At 34.5% G+C, this 26,217-nt stretch overlaps 1 protein-coding gene across 1 annotated transcript in view; it reads right to left on the bottom strand.

Annotated features, from left to right (window-relative positions):
- Positions 1-26,217, bottom strand: part of LOC150103198 (5-oxoprolinase) — a 368,797-nt gene that overhangs the window by 93,003 nt on the left and 249,577 nt on the right. The window contains exons 26-27 of the mRNA XM_090398524.1: positions 21,826-21,972; positions 7,135-7,269 (exon numbers count right to left, since the gene is read on the bottom strand). Of these exons, the coding sequence (XP_090254650.1) occupies positions 7,135-7,269; positions 21,826-21,972 (282 nt within the window). The remainder of the gene's footprint in view (positions 1-7,134; positions 7,270-21,825; positions 21,973-26,217) is intronic.

Raw genomic sequence — 26,217 nt, 5'->3', positions numbered from 1 at the left:
TCAAATATAAATTTCTTAAAGTTTTTACAGTAATATTTAAGTAAAGTTGATTTTTGTTTTCTGTCATTATAATCAGTAAGTAAAACTGCTATTTTTATTTTTTTTTTTAAGTTTAATTATTATTATGTTACTAGAAACTAGGGGGCCGTAAAAATATTTTAGGATACTTAGGGGGGGTCGAGACTACTAAAAGGTTAAGAACCACTGCCATAATGGAATAAATAACATTTTTGACTATACACTCACATCTTGTTCGAAAGTAAAGTAAAAAGGTTTTTATTTAGCAATGATGCATCATACAACAATGCAGTGGTAACAGCACATTCAGTGGCAACCTCCTTCGGCAGTCGGCTCTTGGCTTCAGCAATTCATCAGTTGATTTTGTGTTTGAAAAATAGGTTATTTGTGCATTTATCGTTAAATATTTCATGATATTTTGTGCAACATGGTCCCTACATGCTCAATTAAAAAAAAAAACCTAGTGTAGAATCACAGAAAAAAAGAGGCGAGCAATTGATCTTGCAATGAAGTTGAAAGTTATAAAGCAACATGAAGCTGGTAAGCCCATCAATGTGATCGCACATGACTTCAGATGGTCTCATTCTATAGTGATGGCCATTTTGAAAAATAAGGATAAAATTGTAGAGACTGTGAAAGGATCTGCTTCCATTAAATCGATGACAAGGTCCTATCAGTGATTGGAAAAGCTACTTCTATCATGCACAGAGGACCTGAACCAAAAGAGCATATCGCTTAGCACTATGATCATAACTGCCAAGGCACTAAGTCTCTTCAACATGTTGAAGGAGAAAGCAGGACCCAATTATGACTACGAATTCAATGCTTCTTCCAGGTTGGTTCATGAGATTCAATCAGTATTTTGCACTGCATAATGTGAAAATGTATGATGAATCTGCACGTTCCGATGAGAAAGCCGCCAAGGAGTTTCTGGAGAAATTGGATAAAATTATTTGCCACAGCAAATATTTTTTTGGAAAAAAATGCCCTAGCAGACAATTCATCCACAAAAAGCTAAAATCTATACATGGTTTCAAAGCTCTTAAAGATGTGTTACGATTCTGTTAGGGGTAATGTGGCTGGATATACACTGAAACCATTTGTGATATGGCACATTGAGAATCCACGAGCGTTCAAAACATTAGGAAGCATACTCTTCCAATTCATTAGCAGAGATACAAGAAGTCATGGATGACTCAAAAACTGTTTGCAGATGCTTAATCAACTGTTATGTGAGTGAAATGGAAAGCTGTTGTGTGAAAGAAAATGCAGAATTTAAAATTTTATTAATTCCAGATAATGATCCAGGTCATCCCTCTTATATCGGTGATCTTCACCAAGATCAAGGTCGTGTTTCTCCCTCCAAAACACTACTTCATTGATTCAACCGATAGATCATAGAGTTCTAAATAGTGTTTAAGGTTTATTATTTACAGAGAACTTTTTCACAAGCCATTTCTGCTAATGAAGGAAACAACTAGACTCTCATGCAACTCTGGAAAGTATTCAATATTTATCATGCTATTAAAAATATTGCTGGAGAAAGACATTAAAAAGATTTGTGCACGATTCTGTAAGTTTTGAAAAAAATGAAGACCTTTGTAAATATAATGAAGAAATAGTGAGCCTAGCAAACAATCTGAATTTTGAAGTGAATGATGACGACATAATTCAACGCATAGAAAATGCCTGTGAGAGTTGACCAAAGAGGAATTGGTCAAACTGGAGGAACAACATGTTGCAAAAGAGGAAGAATGAGAAAAGGAAAAGGAAAAAGAGAAACAAGGAGAGGTAGTTAAACAATTCACAATGAAAGGTTTTGCAGAAAAGTTCTCTGAAGTTAGCAATATTCTCAAAATGGTTGAAGACATGGATCCCAATGTTGAATGCTACTTAGTAGAAAGAAAAGTACATGATGCGTTTGCTTGCTATAAAGAAATTTATGATGAAAAGAAGAAGAGGAATAAGCAAATAACATCAGACATTTTCATCAAAAAAAAAAAACAAAGGTTACACCAGAAGAGCCACCGCCTGGTCTTTCACATAGGAAGGTAATGAAGATGTGATTGTGGAAAAAGGTTTGGGTGGTTATTCTCCTGTTTACAGTGGCAGTAACGCACAGTACAGTTTTATAATAAGGTTTAAAAATTAAAATGACAGCACACTTATTACTGTTAAGTCCTATAACTCTGTTGATTTAATGTATTGACTTACATCCTTCCCGATGTAATGGAACCCTGACATAAGTCAAGGGATGACTGTATATCAATTATCGTATCTTCTTTTTTTTAACACTCATGATGGGCAAAAATAAAGTATATGTGCATACTACTATATGCATCTCAGAATACTGCAAGTGAAAGCAGAGTGATGATAATCTTAATGTTATCCTTACCACAGCAATGTTGCTATATCAGTTTGCAACTAACAGAGACAGTTGAAAAGACATAATTGCGGTTGATAGGGGGCTTATTCGGCCATATGTTAGTGTCAAGGTCAAGTGCATACAACACATCAGATTTTCTAAATATGTCAAATATTATTATTATTATTATTCAAGCCTCCATGGAGTCAAGAGACTCGTCGCGGGAGGTCCTTCCTAGGAAACAAAGTCTATCACACCACTCCTTGAACTCATTGACCATTCTCGCTTTCACCACTCTATCATGCAATGCATTCACAGTTCTACCACCCTCCACGCAAAGAAATCACTCCGCATCCTCTTGCTCACAGCTTCCTTTCGTACTTTCAAGGGGATCAGGGATGGTCCCCTTGTCATTGCTCCTTCATGCAGCTCCACTAAGTGAAAGAACTCCTCAGTGTCCACCCTGTAACTGCCTCTCAACAGTTTAGTCTTGACCATATCACCTCTTCTTCTTCTGTCCACCAAACTCTGCAGTCCACATTCCCTCAGCCAATCCTCATAATTAATATTGTACAGTCCTGAAACCATCTTTGTTATCTGCCCCTTAACCCTTTTCACAGTTAATTTATCCCCTTCAAATCCTGGGGACCAAATTTGAGAACAATAGTCTAAGTGTATTTTGATCAGGATCTTATACAACGGAATGATAACTTTTCTATCTCTGCAGGTCAGCGTCCATCTCAGTATTGTAGCAATCCCCTGGGTTACCTTCACCACCTTTGCAATATGCCCCCTGAATTTCAGTTTTCTATCGATCATCACTGCTAGATCTCATCTACCCTACATCCTCCATTACAGCTCCTCCAATCGAGTAAGCAGCCTCCCATCAATGTATCCCATTGATGGGAGGCTGCATTTTGCAACATTAAACCGACACCCCCATTCATTTGCCCATCTGTCTAGTTTATTCAAATCCTCTTGCAGCCCTGCAAGAGGATTTGAATAAACTAGACAGATGGGCAAATGAATGGGGGTACCATACATCTGTACTAATAACCCTTCCGAGCTTCACATCATCTCCAAACAACTGAATAAAACCTTGGAATCCAATGACAATGTCATTGATATAAAGGTTAAACAATACAGGTCCCAGTACTGAGCCCTATGGAACCTCACTTGTAACCTTCTGCTGTCTTGATATTGCCCCACCATACACAACTCTCTGATACCTATCAGACAGCCAATCCTGAATCCAGTTGACTAACCCAACATCTAAACCCATGTGCTGTAACTTAAATATCAGCTTATCATGTGGCACTCTGTTAAATGCCTTTGCAAAATCCAAAAAAAACGGCAGTGTATGCCTTTCCCTCATCAACTGCTCTTGTCACTTTATTATAAAAAGCAATTATATTACTTAAGCAAAAGCACCCCTTAACAAATCCATGTTGATTCTCACACATAACATTACTCTCATATGCTCAACTGTATATAGTCCCTCACTAATTTCTTCAAGACCTTAACAACTACTGATGACACACAAACTGGCCTATAATTAGATACTTCCAGTTTGCTGGCTACCCATATGCAATGCCACTATCTTATTTTCCTTCCATTCCTTGGGTACCTTTCCCGTAGCCAGACTTTCACTGAAAAGCCGGTCAATGGAGCTGTCAGTTCTTTAGCACGTTCTCTCAAAACCTGTGTGAAATACCATCCAGTCCCACAGCTTTACTGACATTCAGAGTACTTGGTATTTGGAACACACTCTCATCTTGCACCTCTAAACCTGGAACCTGCCCTACCCTTCTAGTATTAAAACCGTCTTCTCCAGGATGAAATACTCCAATAAAGTGCTCATTGAACAACTCCACTATGTCCTCTGCATCAGTCACTCAATTCTCATTTTTATTCCACAATGTCATTCTTTTCTCAATCATTTCTCCTCCCACTGGCCATATAGCTAAAAAATTCTCTAGGATTTTCTCTAGATCTTAGTGCCAATCTCTTCTCATATTCCAGTGTGCTTTCCTCACCATACTAGTCACTCTCCTGGCCTGAGTCTTATGTTCTTCATGCATCTGCTCTCCACCGCTCTCCTTATATCTCCATAATCTCTTTTTCACCTGCAGATCCTGTCTGTCATCAACTTTACACCAAATTGTGTCTGCTTCTTCACTCATGGAATACAGCTTACTATTGTTGCTAACAAATATTCCTTCATCATTTCCCAATTACTAAAGATATCCTGGTCTTCCAATTCCACCCTCCATGGAACTGCCCCAAGTTGATATCTAAGATTATTATAATCACCTGCCTTATAATTCCACATATGTTCTCTTTTCTTTGATACTCCTGCATGTATTCATCTTCCATGTCTAAACCACATGGTCACTCTCTCCAAATTGGAGGGGAGATGTCATTTCAGTTATTATCAGCTCTTCTGATGCTATGACCAAATCCAAAACTCTTGAACCTGTTGTTCCCTCCATTACATATTGCCTAAGACATTCGTCCCTCAAGAATTCTAGAAATTCCATTCCCTTATTACTACATGCATATTTTGGTTCGTAACATGTTTGTTAATATCTTTAAAAATGGTTAATATTTGTGTAGATCCTGGTGTAAAAATCATACCATTAAAAAATCTAAAAACTCTGAAAATCATATTCAGTTTCACAGATAAATATGTATTTAAATAAAATTTATAGGTTACAACTTAAAAATTTTTTACAGATTTCTTTTCTAGCATTCTAATATCTAAAATTTATTGATTCAAGCTATAGTTAATTCTGTCTAATGACTTCAGTAACTATGGCCATTAATTAAAAAAATTTAAATATAATGATAAGCTATTAAGAAATCTTTATTTGTAGAGCATACAGTATTTAAAATTCATACCTAACACATAATCCATCCCCATGATGGGCCCAATCTCCCCCCCCCCCCCGTTTGGTACATCTGGAGCAGACAGTAGACTATACAAATATGCCACTACAACTTACTTATGTAAGTTTGCCCACACAGTGCAAGCTAAAAGTAACCAACTAGAGTGTATTCAGATGGAATGGGTTAGAGTAATACTGAATGGAGACGTTGAAGAAATTACTAAATAAAATGAGTGATAAGTATGATTTCTCATAGAATTTGTTTTTACAGTACATTCAAAAATTATTGACTGTAAATTAGAAATTCTGAAATAAAAAAATTTCGTGCATGCAGTTATCAGACATGTGGTCAAGGTGATAAACATTTAAATAATGTTTATATCGCCGAAATGAAGCCTATTGGCTCTTTATATTTATTTAAGTAAAATGCATAATAATGTTATTGCACAAGGAAGGGGGGGGATGCAAATACTGACATGTTTAACTATCCATCTATTAACATCTCTTGAGTGCTGGTGAAGATTTTGGAAAAGGTGGTAAGAGCTCAAATGAGTGTCTTGAGTGCTGGTGAAGATTTTGGAAAAGGTGGTAAGAGCTCAAATACAGAAATGAATCGTTGGAGAACCTATACTTTGCAATGAAAAGTGTGGGTTTACTAAGGGGAAAATAACTTGTTCACATTTTATAATAATATTATGGTTAAGTTAGACAAAGCAAATGAATTATAGTGTATCCATTCCCTTTTTCAAAGCTTTTGAAAAGATACAGCATGCAAAGCTGTTGCATAAGTTGGAGAATATGAGATTGAATTATCAATTCATTAGTTTGTATAAGAGAAGGGCTGACTGACAGACATCAGAAAAATGGTGTGTTGATAAGGGGGGAGTGTCCGCAAGATTTAAGGTAACAAGCAGTATACACCAAGGATCACTGCTTAGTCCACTGTTATTCAATCTTACATTAATGACATTTGGAAAGACTTGACAGGAGACATACAGCTTTTTTAACTGATGATGCAAAGATAGGCAGAATAATCAGGAATGCAAGTGACATTCAACACTTGCCAAATGATTAGAATAGGTTGTCTAACTTTAACGTGATGAGATATTCAATGGAATATTATATTGGTGGGATTATACTAAAAGAAACTGATCAAGCTAGGATCTTGAAGTTTTAGTAGCAAAGAAGTTAAAATTTAGCAGCCATATAGCAAATACAACTCAGAGGATAACTGCAATGTTGGAATGAACAATGACATGTTATTTTGTCTTTACAAGGCCTCAATATGACTCACCTCGACTATCATGCACAAATCTGGTCTCCTAGTATTAGAACTGATGCAGATACAATGGATAGGGTGCAAAGGGGAGTGTGAAAGATATTAGGATTGTGGAATGTAGATTATGACAGATTAAGAACAGGATTGCAGACAAATAAAAGATTAATATTATGATAGGGACCTACAAACTTGTGAAAGGGTCATTCTCTTAAATTTGTGTAGTTCTTTCTTTTAAACTTACTCTCTACCAGGAGTCAGTCTCTCTTAATGGTTGGCAACGTAGGAATCTTGTCAATTGACTTACCAGCCAACATGTTGTAACCAGCTAATGCCTTTGTCTATACTGTAAACATGATCTTGAAAAATACAGAGTTTATTAATTTTAAATAAAATTTCATTCTCTTAAAATGACTATTCTTGTTTGTGTTTCTGTCATGCATGCTAATACCACACTCTTTGTATCTTGTTAATTTCTTGATTGTATTTACAAAATTTGCATTAGTTAAAAATATATAATGTAGATTTATAAAGTGATATAAAAGAAAACCAAAATATATAACATCAATATAACAAAACAACAGTACCTGATTAAGTGGTACATCATATCCAACCATGCAACGTAAACAGTATATAATGGCAGATAAAGTAACTGCTTTAGGAGCATTGCAATTACCAAAAACTTCATACCCTGTTCCAGTGAAGTCAAATTCTGCAGTGCCCTAAATAATAAGAATAATAAAAAGAAAGCTTCAATATACTTAAAACACATTCTACTACTGTGAAATACTTGAAGCCTAATTCTGTGAAGATTAATTTTCAAAATTTGAAGAAAAAAGATACATATCAGCACATACATCAAGGCAAAATAATTGATGGTCCTTTTTGACTTATCCATTTTGTATCTTATTTCTGAAAAGATTCAAAAGAAAAGAAGGTTCTTGTTGCATGAGGACAATGACAAAGTGGAAGCAGCATATTATAGATCAGTTATCCTTAAGATCCTCATGAAATCAGTGAGAATCAGACATCCAGAATTAGTGCACAGCAATGTCAAGTTTTATGAGGGGAAAGTATGGCTATATTAAATAGAGATTCTGTCCTAGCAATCGGCTCATATTTTACAATCAGTTACTATTGAGTGGGATAAGGGCAATGTACTGTAACATAATCTTTAAGTTACTGTATAAATCAGATTCCTTGGGAATGAATAAGAACATAAAGGATGAACACAGACAGTAGAAGGTAATGGAAGTAAAAGAAACAGTTGAAATACTGACTGCAAAAGTATCATTCACATGAAGACACTGCGTTAATTTGATGTGACAGGTAATTATGTAAGAGTAGCACTGGACAAGCTGGAGATGCTTAGGATATCATATCACAAATCTCAATTTGAATAATGCCCCTGGATTAGATAAGGAATCAGCCCATGTGTTATGAAAAACTGAAAGAGAATTAACAGCACCTAAGACTTCACTGTTAAACTGAAGTTTTAGCACAAGCAAGTTCCAGAGGTAAGGCAGACAGAAAGAAGGTAAAACAGTTCCCTTGCATAAAAGAGGCTTCAAGGTAGCAAATTATACACTGGTCAGTACCTCAAGTGCTGGAAGAGTTGGTTAAAACCAGAATTAGAAATCAGTGGATAAGAATAAGATACTGTATATGGGGGTTTGCAAAAAGGTAGTCTTGCCTTAGTAATTTCTATGATAGAGGAATAGAAAGTTAGATAAAGGAAATGGCAATACCATGATACTGTTAGACTTTGCCAAAGCATTTGACAGAATACCACATGGAAATCTAGTTAAGAAAACTGGAGCAAATAGAGATGGATACAAAGCTAGTAACATGGATAAGATGGTATTTGGCAGGCATCAAAGAACAGTTTATGATAATAGTCCATGTGAAGACAGACTGATGGAATATGGTCTTCAAAGTTTGAGGAATAGGACAAGAGGAGATATTATAGAAACATACAAGTTAGTAAGGGTAACTAACCCTCACTCTATTCTTTTATCTAACCATGAACCAAAATGAAATGTATGAAAACTGACAGTGACACTGCAACTGAGAAACTTCCTCAAAAACAATCCCAACAAAAAAAGAAGCCAAACCAAGCACAATATACAAAACATTCCAGCATCTTTACAAAAAAACTTACTTTCACACAACCAACATTCATGACACAAACTCCAACATAAATGATGTACATCATTTACAGACATCCAATCCAGAACACCTACTCGTGACAGAATTTCCAATTGCAACTAGATCAACCAGTGCACACCTTCAATATCCAAATTACACACCTTATAATTTCTTTCATCACAAGGGTGGCACCTGTGTCTTTGTGAGATTTAACACTGCATGCAGAGATGGAATTTGGAATCCCTTACTTTTGATCTCCTCTAGCTCAAGGTTTCCTTGCCCATTCAGTAAATCAGTTGATTGCTGTATTTACTGTATTAATCTCAAAAAAAAAAAAAAAAAAACCCACTAACCTCTTCATCTTCCCATCCATGAAGGTCGACTTTCTGCAGTCCAGCCATTCAAATAGTTAAGTCATCTTCAGAGATGACCTTAACATCCACATTCCAAATGACTCTCATTTTCCAATGCCAATTACCAATTTGAACAAGTTGCAAAAGATTTTGTTACAAGCAATTAATTACCTAATACAAACCCTCAATCTCTTTTAAACCAATTCTCCATTTGGACACAATGCAAACAGTCTCTCCTCTTGGTAATCCAGATCATAATCCTTTGCAAGTTCCAACTCACAGAATACCCTTCATCCAGTCATTCCCAACCCCCATGTCCTTTAACACTACAAAGGTAGGGATGAACTTCTACTCTTCCTTTCCATTGTGAGATTATTGTATCTCTTTCCTATTATGTGCTCTATTTCCATCGTATGCTCTACTGATCCAAACACCTGCACTGCATGAATCACAGAAATTATATTCAACAGCATTGAAGACTTTTGTTCCCCATTCCACCCAAATTCACATCCATTTTCCAAATCTCAGTTCAACAAAAAGGTGTATCAAAGTAAAAAAAAAAAAAAAACCTCAGCTTACTGTAGGTGGCTTCTAACAAGACCCCCCAGCTTCATACTTGTCCTATGCTGAGGCATGCAATAAATGCCAATCAACCATCACCTGTACCTCTCTCTCTCTCTCTCATCCAGATGGTGCTACTGTTACAAAAAAATCAAGCTGAACACCTGCCATCATCTTTTACTCCAATTCCTGCATAGATGACCAAGGCAAATCATAATTCTGCCATTGTTATACCACCTTACCCCAATCCTGAAGATACTTTCAGGGGCAAACTTTGTTTGCTCACACTTGAATAAAGGATTAAACTAAATTTATTATAATTCTGCCATATCAGAAACTGAGCACCATATGCTTCTGTTGTATTTTTTGACAAAAAAGCCATCAAAAGAATACTAAAGAACTTAGACACTAAAATGTCTTCTGGTCCCAGTGGCATTTCTCCAACTATTGTGTTTCAGATGCTAACACCTATCCTGTACCATCTCAGCAATCTTCTATACCCAATGTCATTTGACATATAGCTTTCTCTCTGATCATTCACTGCCTGCCATGGTGAATTGCTTCCTCTCTTCAAGATTCACTACCAATGCAGAAGTGCCTTCAAATTGTGTTCTATTACCTATCCTCTTTCTCCTATATAAACAGCCTACTCCCAATGCATGGAAGCAAGAATATATCCAGCCATTCTAATTTCACATCCTCTGTACACTCTAGTGTCCTGCTACAGTGGGAAAACATCACTATCAACAATAACACATTCAATGAGACTTTTTTTATACCTTGCCTCTTCTCTCCATGTAAATTTGTGCACATTTTTATGTTGGAATATTGTGTTAGTAATAACCAGTCCATGTCCTGAGCAGAAATCCAACAGGTATTTGCAATTATTATTAGCTTTGCTCTTTTCTCCAAATTTTCCCAAAATATTTTGTATGTATGACAACCATAGCCTACTCTGCTATTTAGATCCCAACAAGGACCAACTTTTCCTTTTTCATTGTGTCAGTTGCTTTCTCTAAAGCCTCAAAAAATTCCTCCACTTCTACCTTAGTAGAACCTTCTGTGGGACCATAGGCACAAATAAGTTGAATTGTCAATTACCATTCTGATATTTGCCCACATCACTCTATTTGATATTGCTTGCCATTTAAGAAGATTAGCTTGTATTTTGTGTTCAATACTATAGCTACATCTTCTTTTCCCTGATTGTCATTGCCTGAATATAACATTTTGTATTTATTGCTCAGAAAAATCATGCCAGATTTTATCTTTTTTGTTTCAGTCATCTCTATTATGTTGATCTGGTACTTATCCAATTCCTGAGCTAATTATATTTCTTTGCCATTCAGGCTACTTATGTTGATGGTACCGATCTTGAACTCTGGTGACGAGTTGGGGTGTCTATTAGGATTTGTTCCAGTAGCTGACTTTTCACTGTCCGCCCATGTTTTGCAATCCTGGGTGAACAGCGTTCCCGTTGTTTTCCCTTGCAAAAACAATGGGGACCTTGTTTAACCAGGCGATGGCCCATCTGGGATGAAATTCTGTCATGTACCATCATTTTTATATTTTGGTTTAAGCCAATAAGAATACAATTTGGTTTAAGAATACAATTTAAATCCCAAATTGCCAAAATGAACATTAAATGCTATAAATAGATACTAAACATTCATAAATATGATAATTTCTACTGTGCTCAGTTTATTGATAATTTTTAAAGATTTCAAGAACCAGCAGAGATCATACAAAATGAAATAGAAGTGATTGTTAATATTGCTAACCAATTACAGCTTGAGATTTCTATAACTGATGTTACTGATCTGTTTCAAGCATGCAATGGAGAGCTCACAAATGAAGACTTCCTTGAAATGCCTAAATCGAAGAAGTTGAGGAAAAGAAGATTTAACAGCTGAAATCCCTGTTGTTCCTTCACTCTTAAGAGGCTTGACAAAGCTTTTAAACATAGAATAAGAAATTGAGATTTTCAAATCACAACATTCAATTTTTGAGTTCACTAGAAAAGTTGCTACTGATTTAAACATGCCTATGTATGCTATTATGAAATTTATAAAGAAAAGAGAAGATTATCTTGGAAACAAACAGCTTTTAGAATTTTCTTGATTTTAAATGCAATATTGAACTTGCATTCCCATTCCTATTCACTCTATCTATTTAAAACTCTGTCTTCTTGTAAAAGGCCACAATATCTCTACTCTTCATCGTTCGTCCCAACTTTGTATCATCTGCAAACAACTGAATATCCCCAACCAAATCTTTGCCAACATCATTAACATACAGGTTAAACAGCAATAGCCCTCAAAACAGACCTTTGAGGCACACCACTAGTGACTTTCCTCTTCTGGGATATTGCTCCCTCATACACAACTTGCTGATACTATCAGATAGCCAGTCTCCAATCCAACGCACTAACCTAATATCTAACCCGATCTGCTCTAGTTTGACTATCAACTTATCATGCAGTAATCTATCAAAAACCTTTGTTTTATATATTTTTATTCGTATGGAGTTTCCTCCCCCCATCCCTATTGGGGCGAGTTGGGCTAACGCCTTTTTTGTTCCCACATAGGGAGTATGTGAGGCCGTTTTAGCCCTATCTAATTTTTGGAGACTGAGTGGGCAGTTCAATCTCCGTCCCCCTCATGGGGGGTTAAGTATTTATGATTGTAGATCCGTGTGTGTTCACGGGGCCAGTTTGCCTGCATGCGAGATGAAAAACCCCAGATAAACTGGTGGGAAAAAACCTGCTGCCCACGCCTAAGACCAGCTAACTTGGCTATGGCTGAGGAAGATCCTTAAAATCTAAGTATACTACTGTATCCCTCTCCTCTATCCAAGAAAGCTGTCACCTTATTGTAATAAGTAAGTAGATTACTAAAACATTATCTCCCTTTAGCAAATCCATGCTATCCATCAAAGATAATACCATTGTTATCAACAACTGTATCCTAGTTCTCACCAGCTTCTTCAACAATTTAACCACAACACCTGACACACAGGCCTATAATTTGATGCTTGCATTCTATCACCTCTCTTATGAAGTGGCACAATCTTGTCCTCCTTCCACTCCTTTGGAACTCGACCCAGTGCAAGACTTGCATTAAAAAAAAATATGTCAAGGCAGATGCCAACTCCCTAGCACATTGCTTCAGAATATGTGGTGATACATTATCAAGTTTTCTCAATTCCCCCATATGCCTCTTGTTCACTTACAGTCAGTCGCTCCTCCCCATCATCAACTGCTCTCAAACTCTCCATGCTATTACATTCACAAGAATGAAAGATCTTTATGAACTGTTCATTATGTATCTCCACCATATCTTCTGCAGCAGTTGTCCTTATACCATGTATAATGTAAAAACTTTTGGATATAATTTTTTTAAATATATAAAGGATAATATTAACCTATGAATAATGGCATAAATTCAGAATTTCCTAAATGCAATTATACTCAATATTTTGAAAAAAATTTAAAACCATAAGATACAACAGACATGCATGATAGCAAACACCACTAGAATGAAATGATATACAACAACAACTAGAACCATGGAAAAAACCCAGCTCAAATTCCAAAGAACCAATACCATTTAAGCTCACTACTGCAAATAGTAAAAATAAAACCTCCACTATAGTTGTTAAACTGTGAATGAAATTGTTTTGTATGTTTTTATTCTTCATTCACATTTAACATAATCTACCATATACTAAGGAATATTTGTTTAAATATTATTTGTTAGTCCCTTGTTTAAGATTTATTATTCGTGTATTGTCCTTGAATTTTATCAGCTATTATTTTATTTAATTACATAATTTAAATGTATATTATACTATTGAAAGGACTCTGTAGTAAATAACATTTATCTTATTACTTTATTCCTTCAATAATATTATGAGGAATTCTATGTATGTAACTTTTATGTGCCTTATGTTTATAACATATATTTTATTTTTATTATTATTTGTAAATGAAATGAAAGAGAAAATTAAGTAACTATAATATTTTTATTATTATTTTTCATTATTCAGTGTAAAGGTATAACCTTATGTAATGCTAATGCTCTGTTTTGATCGTTACTATGGAGATAGAAATAAAATAGAACATGCGAGCTTCGATAATTGGGAGAAGAGAAATTAATGAGTTGGATGGAGTGAACAAGTTTTTAAGTGGGAAGAAGGAAGGCATATAAGCAGGAGGTAAAAGTAAACAAGAAGACTGAAGGGCAGGAAATTCAAGGGAGTAGCATTCGGAAGTGTACGAAGACGAGGAGAAAACTTATAGATAGCTGAGAGTAAGGTCAGTGGTGGCAGTAATAGGAATTTAGTGCTGCAATGAGATAACTAAAAGACCAGCAGATTAATAGAAGATTTAGAATAAATCCACTAAGTTTTAGAATTACTACGTATTCCTATATTGCTTTAAAGAAAGATTGTACAAAGCTCAATTTGTTATACAGTAGTAAACATGGAATAATTATTCTGCCCTATAGTAAGTCCATCGAGAATTGTGTAGCGCGATAAATAATAATTCAGTTATCTCCTTGAAGAATTCTTTTAAATAGTGTTCCATCGGGGTAATAAGTGAATATAAGATGAAAATGTGCTCACATTGAATTTGATGTGCTGAGGATTAATCCCGGTAAGAGCAGTCCTATTTTATTTATTTCAGTGTGAAGGTTTAAGTGATAGTTCCATCTCGAATATCCTAACATTTACTGTGGTGTTTCACTGAATTTAGCCGAAGTTAGAAGTTGAAAATAATTCCCCTTGAAGCAATAACTGCCGTGATTAATAATGTTATAAGTGCTTGCTAACTGTTAAATATAGAGTGTAACTGAGTGATACCAGCAAATTTATTTAGCAAGAAATTCTGTAGTATTGATCAGCGTGAACAATCTTTGTAATTGAGAGAACTGTGAATTTTGTATCTGAAGATTTGAAGTCTAATTTAATATGAATGTTTTGACCTGACAAACTAAGTTAATTGTCTTGTCTTATTTTCGGAGTTAAATTTATGTATTTGTCATATAACCTTGTATTAAATGTTTTGTTTTGTTGATTTCGATATTGTGTGTGCCTGATTCTTTTTCATTGCACCGTTCATAAAACGTTCGAACCTTGCGGGAGCCCTAAGTGAAAAATATTAAATTCGGCCTGTATGAATAAGGAGACTGCTAAGTTAATTGAAAATTGATTCTACTATTTTATATAGACTAATCTAAATATAGGGTGGTGCAGTATAAATATAAATTTCCCTACATTTTGATTAGTAATCAATCAGCAATTAATTGATTTATTTAAGAACAACATTATAACAAGATGGTGAACCATAGAGTCAAGAAGGACGTACCAGCATAGTCAACTGAATTTCTTCGCAAATGATGTTGCAAAATACTGCTACTGTGGGTAGTATAGCATATAATTATTTGTGTTTTGTATTAAAATTAAAAAAATAAAAGAAAGAACGAAACTAAATTTTTTTTTTGGCTTATACAGTCATTTTAAATTTGGTATTGTGTTATTTCAATAGAAAAAAAAATCTAAATTTATCTTTGGTTTTTTGACATTTCCATTGACAGAAACTAATTCAAATTCATGTTGTCAATGAACTATAAAAAAGAAACAAACATTTTGTTAGCTATAGTAAAACAAGGGGGGAGGAAAACTCAAGGTAAATTAGCATGCACAACTGCCTACCCAATTTTGACTAAATTAGACGCCACACTTTTACAATGCATGTTGCTGCTACTTGAAACAAAAACCATTAAAAACTAAAGCTACTAAATGCCCTTGACTATTTTATATCTTGACTATTTTATAGTCAAGACAATATGTTCTTACACTGAAAAGTGAAAAATGTGTTAGAAAACAAAGGATTAGAGGAAAGCACACTTTTCATGGTACAATTTTGTGTGCTTTCCTCCAATCCTTTGTTTTCTAACACATTTTTCTTCATATTTGTCACTTTTCAGTGTAAGAAACATATTGTCTTGACTATAAAATATTGGGCATTTAGTAGCTTTTGTTTTTAATGGTTTTTGTTTCAAGTAGCAGCAACATGCATTGTAAAAGTAATATGCAAGCAATAATGGCAGACATAAAAGAAAACTAAAAGAATATGAAATTATGAACCAGAATTAATGTTTAAATTTCAAAATGTCATACTAGCTTAAATTAATACTTATCTGAAATCTTCAAAGTGAACTAAGGATGCAGTCTGTACCATTACAATCAAAAATAACCTGAAAACTTTGGTGGTCAGTCAATTTTATAATTAGTCAACTCCAATTACAAAGAGGAAAGAGACAAGTGATGAACAGCTAGCATTACTACACACACCAGGCTTCCTAACTGGACAGAAACCTAATGATGGATATATGATATAAGGTGATACTATTCACTTCAAACTGTAAATTAAAAATTATGGTACAATATACAGCATTTCTTTTAATTTAATTTTTAGCAATAACTGATCTGGTTATCCAAGATGCAAATTGAATCCAAGAGTCCTTTTGGCTCTGACAGCAGATATTATACTTGTGCAGAAGCATGTTTGAATGCAATTAACTTTCTTGTTGTGTGGTATCTGAAAAAGATATCCCACCACAGTTACTTCAAATTTTATTTTGAATGTTCTTGGCTGCTATACATTTGCAATTTCATCATAGTTTTGAGAAAGGTGTAAACTGACTCAATGTTTTGAAAAAGGATCAAATACTGCTAAAGATGAGATATGTTCCAGTCTACTTGATCTCTCTCTTCCATCATGTGAATTCCCATGTAAAATGAGTAGATACCACAGAAAAATGATGAATCTCCATAAGCTGTTATTTTGTACTTAATTTAATAATTATTTAATAATAATAATTATTATTATTGTTATTAACTATAATAATTTAAGCAGAATTAAATCAATTAAATTGTACTTAATTACCTATTGATTAAATTACAGTTCCTTTTTGGGAAAGTGTGGATAACAAATGTCCATCGATACAAAATTAATAATGGAAAAACTCACGTACAAAGATTATTTAATAGTATAATTTTCGCCTGTGTGTCACAGGCATCTTCAGGACATTAAGCTCAAATTAAACAATAACTGACAATTCCAAAAAAGCATCACCTAAGTAGCTGGTGTAAGATAACTAAAAAGGTCAATAACTTTCCTAAAAATAAAAAATAAATAAATAATAAAAAAATATATAAATTAAAAAATCATCTTCAGTACATTAAGCTCAAATTAAACAATAACTGACAATTCCAAAAAGCGCCACCTAAGTAGCTGGTGTAAGATAACTAAAAAGGTCAATAACTTTCCTAAAAATAAAAAATAAATAAATAATAAAAAAAATATAAATTAAATAAAAAATAATAAAAAATTAAAATCAATACAATAAAAAGTTAGGAAAGATTAGCTGATTTGTAAAGTGCTTATATCTATCCTCTTTATGGGAGATAGTACTTTACAAATCAGCTAATCTTTCCTAACTTTTTATTGTATTTATTTTAAATTTATATTTTTTTTATTATTTATTTATTTATTTATTTTTAAGAAAGTTATTGACCTTTTTAGTTATCTTACACCAGCTACTTAGGTGGCGCTTTTTGGAATTGTCAGTTATTGTTTAATTTGAGCTTAATGTACTGAAGATGCCTGTGATACACAGGTGAAAATTATACTATTAAATAATCTTTGTACGTGAGTTTTTCCGTTACTAATTTTGTATCGATATGTCTACTCACGGTATACCTCTTTTAAAACTTAACAAATGTCCATATCTTCTCTCTCAGGAAAAATATGCAAGACATCATTGAATTCTACTCCATCCAGGATGAATGGCTGGGACATGTACTGTTTTGGATTCCTCTAGATATAGAGGTGTCTCTCTTTTCCACAGAAGGCTTTTCTTTGTGTAGTGCTCTCTGCGTTATTTTTTGACTAATAAATTTAAAGTAATGGGATCATTCCTGGGTACTTTCTAGAATGATGTCATAATCATTAGAAAGTTTGATGCATCCTAATGAAAAGCAGACTATAGCATTCTGGTATGATGCCACTGTGAGGAGGTTGGACAGTCATGAGTTAGTACCCCTCTCACCAATACTGTTTTCTTATTGTTACCTTCTCAGCATAAGAGGATTTACAAATGGATGTTACTGTGATAAACTTCTTCATTTCTTGATGTGGAATGTTGTGCTCTGTTTCTATCTTCTGGAAGTTTCCCATCCTTCCAGCTTGAGAGAAAGCAGAATGTTATTGCTCACAGTTGACACATTTAGGTTTTTTTCCCCGGTGCAGGCTCTTTACTGCCAAATCAAATTTGGAAGAGGGGAATCTGAACAAGGCAATATGATCATGACAATATTTTATACACTTAAAACATCTCAAAGGATCAAAGGATTCATGATGAAGAGCCTTATAGGGCAGTTCAAATAGTCTGTTTTTACAGAATTTGTAGGTTTAGCAACTTCAAATGCAAGGATGATATTCCTGGTTGGAAGAGGGTTACTATTTCAATGAATGAGGCTTCTCATGGCTTTCATGAGAAGCCTCCAAAACCAAGTGGCATTTTACATGATTTAACTATAAAATAATACTTGGTTGTCACAACCAATCAGAATATGTCTTGATCTAATGCTACCTATATATAAATGCCTCAGATTTCCTTCCATGCTTTCTAGATTTAAGGATGACTAACATCAAAACTGGCACACCAGAATTCTCTTCAATATTATTCAACAGTCAATATTATGTAGGGTCTATAGGAGTTTATGTTCTGGGATTTATTCTGATAATTCCAAGATGCATAATTTAATTTCATTATTTTGAAAATTTAAAACCCAGATGCTTTGATTTTGACATTGTTAGCATTCAAGAATATCAGATATTCTTGAATGCTGACAGAACTAATCTAAAGTGGTGTGGTGAAGATGGCAAATTAAATATGAGAAAGATAACAGAATAAGCATAGATTATATGGTGGAAGACAGCTGAATAAAATTTATGTAAAATTATAGAGAAATTAGCAGAATTGTTTAATCCTTTTTAATTTATGGATCTAAAAATCTATTTAAAAATAAAATAGTTAAGTTAATCAAAGGTTAAGGATACAGATATGAGAGTTTAGAGGGAAAAAATGGACTGAAAGGAGTGCATCAATGGCAGAAACATATCTACAACAAAGATATCACAAAATATCTTCATATTATTAATATACTAGCATGTTTAAGCAGAGTTAATCTAAGACAGTATAGCCAGTTAAACAGAATGGGTGATGACCAATTAGTAAAATGTGTTTGGAAAAAAAAAAGCAGAAAGAGATATGCCATTTTTTAAGTAGTTTAGAAAATAGAAATGTAACAATTAATCAAATGAGGAAGGGATCTGATGAAGACTAATAAGACTAATCTGAAAGAAAATTGTTAATCAAACGGAATATGAACAGTGAACTGAAGTTTTTTTTTTTTGTGTGTGTGTGGGGGGGGGGGGGGCAGGGGACATAATGCAAAAGAGGAAGCAAAGTACATAGAACTTCCATAATGTTGAGATGGACACCAACAAGTAAAGAAACGGTTTTATATCTCTTGATCAAATTTATCTGGGTTACTATGCAGTTCATGTTTCATGTGTGCTGTTGACAAAATATTGTACAGTTTTAAATGATTTTATCATATAATAATAATAGTTTTAAAGGAACCTATGGCATAACAATCAGGAGATGAAAGCATGTTAAACATAGTAAAAAGAAAAACAAATATTTCATACTGAAATTAACAGTACATCATTAATATGTGGAACAAATTAACAATTCAAAGTGATAGGAATACAGAATAAATACAAAAATTGTTTGACCATTGAAACAATTGCTATATGCTGGAGGAATCATATTAAAAAAAAAATAAAAACAAAAAATAAGTTATTTCTTATATTCATAGAAAACAAGTATTTCCCTTTTTTTTGGGGGGGGGGGAGGCAATTTCAAATTAGGACTGTGCAAAAGTACTTCACAACTTTCTTTGAAGAGATGTTCATATTTAAAATTGCTTCTATGGGGAAGATGAGCCAAATTCTAAAGAATACTGTCGGTATCAGTACTATGCTATGCAAGACTTTGCACAGCATATTACTGATACTTTGAGGTCTAAGTATTGATATTCACTAATTTCGTCTTTCTTTTTTCTACAGAATGACTTGCCTGGTCAAAGTATGCGAAATTACATTTTCACAAGGAATTTGGTAAACACCAAATTAAACACCCAGTTAAACACAGAGGCAACAGTTTATCTTTTGTAGATAGTAAGAGATGAGAAATTTTGCTGACATAAAATTATGTGGAATTGAGGTGACACTTGAAAATTCTGCCAACAGATTTGAAGATGCTAAGAATATATGGGATTGGCATTTTGCATCCTAGTGAAGAATCCTTAGGCATTGAAATGCAGGAGTCATTCATTGGATTTAACACAGGTTGTACCCATTTAATTCCATTAAAGTTTTTATAGTGAGAAGCTCTTATTGTAAGACTGAAGGAAAAGTGTAAACATTATATGCTCAATTAATTAATGACATGAGAATACAGATTTTTTGGGAAGTGTAATGAGCATACTTTTGATGTATATATATATCTGCTACTAAAGGTATGTTTCCGATAAGCACTGAGTGACAAAGTAGGAGGAAGTGTGAGAAGGCAGATTAAAGTAAGAAAGATGTCAAAATTTTTTTTTTTAATGGTGAACTGAATATGTGATGAAGTCAAACTGTAAGAATGTCATCAATGTAATGAACCTAGAAAGAAGGTTGAGGACAAATGGCTGAAAACAAGGTATCTTCCAGATAGTTGAAATATAATTAGATAAAGGTGGAGACTGTGTTACCCATGGCTTTCAATCTTTTTATAGATCTTATATTTTCCTAGCTGAAATATTCTGTCTTTTTGAATTGTTTGTTTGTTCCACTGAAGATGTACTGTTAATTGTAGCATGAAATATTTGTGCTATTTTCATTAAAGTTTTTCTCTCCTGATAGCTTTAATTTTGGTTTAAATTAAGGTTTGTATTTTGTATTTGGAGATGAGGAGATATGAGAGAGATATATACAGGTTAGTAAATGATGACATAATAAAAAGTGGAAGCAAAGATAGACAAAGAATTTCCAATGTTGAGATGGATGCTGACAAGTAGAGAAAAGGTTATTATACCTCTTGATCAAATTTATCTAGATTACTGTCTATATCTTGTATACACAATAATAAATTTCACAGGATTGATTTTTCAACACATAGCAGAAGGGGGAAGCATGAAATTCATCCTTGGAATTTGGTAGGGGGTAAGGTGCAGATTTTTCTTATGAAGAGTGGTGGATGAGTAGAATGCTGCTTGAGTGTGATAAGTGCAGTAAGGTGAACAGTATAATCAAAAGGTGTGACAGAATGTTTGAGCTAGGATGGACCTCCTATAATGAGTCAGATTCCACTAAGGTACATAAATAATATTTCTTTTTAATGTTCTGGATTTTCAAAATATGTCTTATTACAACTGATTAAAGTAATAACATGAAACAGATTATTTATCTTAATCTCATGACAAATCACATTATCCAATAATGATATATAAATATAAAATGCAAAGACTACTGGTCTTCCAATCATTAGAATGAAATTTTATTACATTAAAACTAAGTTTGTTTTTGCTACTGAATGACAATCTAGGAAATTTCAAAAGATTATAACATTATTATTTATAATGTTCTAATCTTTCAAATGCCAGCCTGGTTGGCCTGGTATATGATAGTATCTGCTCCAACCAGGAGCAGATACTATCATATCTGCTCCTGGTTGGAGCAGATATGATAGATTGTTCCATCTATCATATCTGCTCTCCAACCAAAAGGCTGCAGGTATGAATCCTGCAGCCTTTTGACGATACAAACAGCCATGGGAATGGGTGTTTGTATCGTCTTTCACCTTCATACACTCATTCATACATGTGTATAAACATTCTCCAAGATGGAATGTGTCAATATGGTGAAGTAGACCCAACCCTCCTGCAATGGGAGAGGTGTTTTACCCAACAGTGGAGAATATATATAGGCTGAGAAAAAAAAATCTTTCAAACATTAAAAATGCATCTAGAAGTTTTGTTGAATACAATTAGAACTAAAAGAGATTCAATTTATAAATCCAACAGAAAACTCCTCACCTGTTTTTTATCAATATGAACTTTTAGTTTAATACATGTACCATCATCCATAAAATCCTCAGCATACAAGTGAACATGATCATCCTGTGAATCAATTTTCTGTCCAATCTGTTTTAGCATTTCACTTACTGCAATTTCAGCATTTTCCTTGAAGAAAATCATAACAAAATCATACATTATATTTCAAATATACAGCTAATAGTTCCTTACTTAACCAAACATTGTTAGCAATTACCTAGAGATATTAGGAGGTATGTGAACCTCTATGTATATGAACCAAAAAACATTCATAACATACTGTAGTCCAATTTCGGTTCATGGCATCAATTCAGAATGCATCAAGCAGAGAAAAATATTGCTTCTAAGTATGCAGATTTAAATCCAAGTAGCTTTTCCTGGAATATTCTGCAGTTCTATATCATCATCCAACTGGAACAAATATGGCAGCATGAAATTGTCACAAACTGAAGGAATTAGAATTTCACTTAATCATGTCCAAGGGCAACTATTATGACTTTAGGATGTTCCATCTATCATTTTTTTTTTATATACTTGCTTGCATGTCTGTCCTTGGTGCACATTATTACAGTAATGCAAGAGTTAAATAATGGTTGATTATTATCCATATGCATGTTTTCTTAATTTGGTTACAACATAAAATAATTAGCATTCAAGTATTCATACTAGATTTTATTATTCAAAACTAAAACAGTTAAATTTCATTACTCTAACTGAAAGATGCAACTCCCATAATTCAGAATACAGTCATACCCTAGTCAAATAACACGTTAGGTTCCAGACAACTATCTTATAGTGAATCTTTTTTTTTTTTCCCTCCCTCATAGATGTACTGTATGTAAAGTTTAATAACGTTTTTAAGCAGTCATATATGTGTAAATGATGTAAATAAAGCATTTACATAAGCAAAGATATGCAAAGGTAAAAGCTATTATGAATAGCTTGGCTTAAGGAAACCTGCCAATCAGTTTGGTCATCAATCTACACCATTAAAAGTTTTTCCATTTTGCAATAAGGTTGTCGCAGTTATGCATAACTGTAGCATTAACTAGTATAGTACTTTTCATTTCACTTAGAGCTTTATCTTTGTTTTTAACAACAATAATGCATGGTTAAGTTTAGCCTGTGCTCTCTCTGTGTTCAATACTAAGTGCTAAATTTAATAATTTTAGTCTTGGATTGTAATGTAATAGGTTTATGCATCTTCTTTTCACTGGAGCAACAGCACCCTTCTGTGAATTTTATCTGCCATTATTAACAACAATAAATTAATAGTTATAAAAAGTTTATAATTCACAGCAAAACATCAAAACACTGAGAGACATAGCAAGTAATGAAGACATAAATAAACTGAGTTCATGAATGCTGCATATAGGTTGATAGGGGGTGTGAAGGAGTGGTGAAGCACAATATATATCCTCTCCCACTCAAATGCCAACTTCACCTTCTCATGGTCTGCCCTGTTTAAAAATACAAACAAGGCACTGCCAACAGGATTCAGGTAGTGTAACCCTAACATAGCAAATCCTGGTAGAACCTGGACAGGAAAGGCTAGTAACCTGTCCTGGAGAAATTTGATATACTTTCAAGTCTCAGCCAAAAAAAAGCCACATGGACTATCAGGGAAATGACCATGATTCAGGAAAAGGTAAACAAAACTGGAAGAAGGAACATATAATGAAAATCACTACTGGGAATGTGCAGAGCATCACACATACAAAGAAGAGGAACCTGATGAACAACTAAACCAAGCCAATGTACTAACAGAAACAAAGAACAAGCAAAAAGTCGCAGAAGTGGCAAGAGATTGGCAGGGCTGAGAATAGAAAGAAGCAGGTGGTCTGAAGTAATAATAGAGACCAAGTGAACAAATGAGAAAAACAAGTTAAGGAGAAAATTATGTATGGAAACAGTGATCAAGAGAGTACTTAATGAAAGTGTAACAAAATTGTTTCCCTGGTGCAAAAATTCATATTACTCATGCCATCTGGATACAAAAAGGTAAGGCGAAAGAACTAATTGTCTTGGTTGGCACAAATGATCTGAAAAGGGAGAAGTATTCTATGAGGGAGGATGTAAAGGAGTTATTAGATAAAGCAAAACTGAAGAGTGAGAAGGTGAAGATTGTAAATCTCCTGCCACACTATGATAGGGGTGAACTGAGGAGGAGGGCGTTGGTAGCAAATGAATAAATATGTAGGTTGTGCAGAAAGGATGATGCAGGATTTGTGAATCTATGGTCTGTGTTTGATAGAAATAAGGATTTGTATAATGCTGATGGCCTGCATCTAAATGGTTTTGGTGCCTAGAGAGAGAGAGAGCTTTGTTTACTCAGCATGCTGAAGTGCAAATTCAGGAAAACTTAAGCAATTAGGGTCAAAGCAGGTGAGTTTGTGTGAAGGCACCCATGAGGCAAGTGAGTGTGAGTGACCAAGTGCAGAATCTAGTCTCTCAAGCAAAAATATTGAATAGGAGTAGTCAATTCAGGAATTAAGGGTGATTGAGGTCCTAAAGGGATGCTTCAGTTTCTATATACTAATGCCAGAAGTATCAGGAACAAGAGGAAGGAGTCTTTGGCATTGGTTAGTGCAATCTCACCAAAGGCTATACACATTAGTGAGACTTGGCTAACAGCAGATGATGTAGTTACATGGATAGAATGTGAAAGGTTTAGTATTTTCAGGGAAGACAGAGAAATAATAAATTTAGTTTAATCCTTTATCCAAGTGTGAGCAAACAAAGTTTGTGCCTGAAAATATCTTCAGGACTGAGGCGAGGTGGTGCATCTGTTGGCAACTTGCAGCAAAGATGGACCAAGCTCTCATCACTTCTTGTCTCAGTATCTCCCACCATGCAAAGCACATCTCCTTGCAGACATGTATAATGCTATGCATTGAGGAAAGGGCCACTATAGGTAAATATGACCTCTCCATTGCTTCTGCCTTAGTGTCACCACTGCTGGGTCTGCCTCCCACTGACGAGACCTCAATAAATGTCTCGTCAGTGGGAAACAGAACCAGTTGGGTAGTGGCCCTTTCCTCAATGCATAGCATTATACATGTCCGCAAGGAGATGTGCTTTGCATAGTGGGAGATACTGAGACGAGTGATGAGAGCTTGGTCCCACCTTTGCTATGAGTTGCCAACAGATGCATAACCTTGCCTCAGTCCTGAAGATATTTTCAGGTGCAAACTTTGTTTGCTCACACTTGGATAAAGGATTAAACTAAATTTATTATAGTCTAACCAAGTGCAAAATAAACTTCCAAGAAGACAGAGAAAAGAGAATGGGAGGGGAACTGCTGATGATAACGAATGAATTGAGCTAAAAAAATAGAGGAGATAGGTGGGAGGGTGGCTGTTCATTTGAAGCAGTCTGGTGTGAAACCAAGGCCAGTAAGATAAAATATACAGTTGGTTATTGCTATAGGCCGGGGGAGGGGGATTTTATTGAAGATTGGGAAGACATGCACTGGCAAATTAGTACAAGTGCAGGTCAAGTGATTATGGGTGGACTTCAACTATGCAGAAATAGACTGGAAGGAAGAAAAATCACATGGCAGGAAGGAGATGGAATTTATACATCTACTGAGAGATAATTACTTAAAGTGCCATGTGATGGAGGGGACTAAGGATGTGAGAGTATTGGATATCTGGTCAGAGGATCAGAAGAGTTATTCATAACCAAAGTGGACTTGGGAAATTGTAAAACATGAGGAATATTGTCAAGAACGGGATGTGTGCAACTACAAGGCAAGTAATTATGACAAGCTTAGGAGGAAGCTTGACTCTGTGCCATGGCATAAGACATTGCAAGGGAAGGATGTTAGTAGTACACGGAGGATAGTTAAGGGGTATCTAGAGGAAGCAATATTAAATTATATACTTAAGGTAAAGAGAGTTAATCAGGTAGGAATCAGATAGGTGAGTAATATCATTAAGTATGAGCTGCAGAAGAAGAAAAAGCTGTGGAGGTTATATAAGGAGAAAGTGACCAGCAAACGCATGAACAGTATACAAGTTCAGACAAGAAAGGTGACCAGCATGGTAAGGAAGGCAAAAGCAGATAACAAGAAAAATCTAATTAAGCCTGCCAAAGGAAATCCCAAAGAGTTCTTCCATGGCATAAGAGGAAGAATGACTATGGAAGATTAACCTTAATGAGTGACCACTTTGCAAGAGTATATCATCCAAGTGAGGTTACTGCTGTAACATATGTGACATTAAAATTACATTAGAAGGATCTAAAGCAGTAGTTAAAATACAAGGGGAATTAACAGACCCCTTTGAAATAAACTGCGGATTAAAACAAGGAGATGTACTTTCAGCAAGTTTATTTAATTTGGTACTTGAAGCAGTATTAAGAAAGTTAAAT

This window comes from Typopeltis vanoorti, chromosome 9, assembly GCF_054136105.1.
Source record: "Typopeltis vanoorti isolate ZY-2024b chromosome 9, IOZ_Tvanoo_1.0, whole genome shotgun sequence".
In the NCBI taxonomy this organism is placed as follows: Eukaryota; Metazoa; Arthropoda; class Arachnida; order Uropygi; family Thelyphonidae; genus Typopeltis; species Typopeltis vanoorti.
This window is presented reverse-complemented; position numbering and strand designations above follow the sequence as displayed.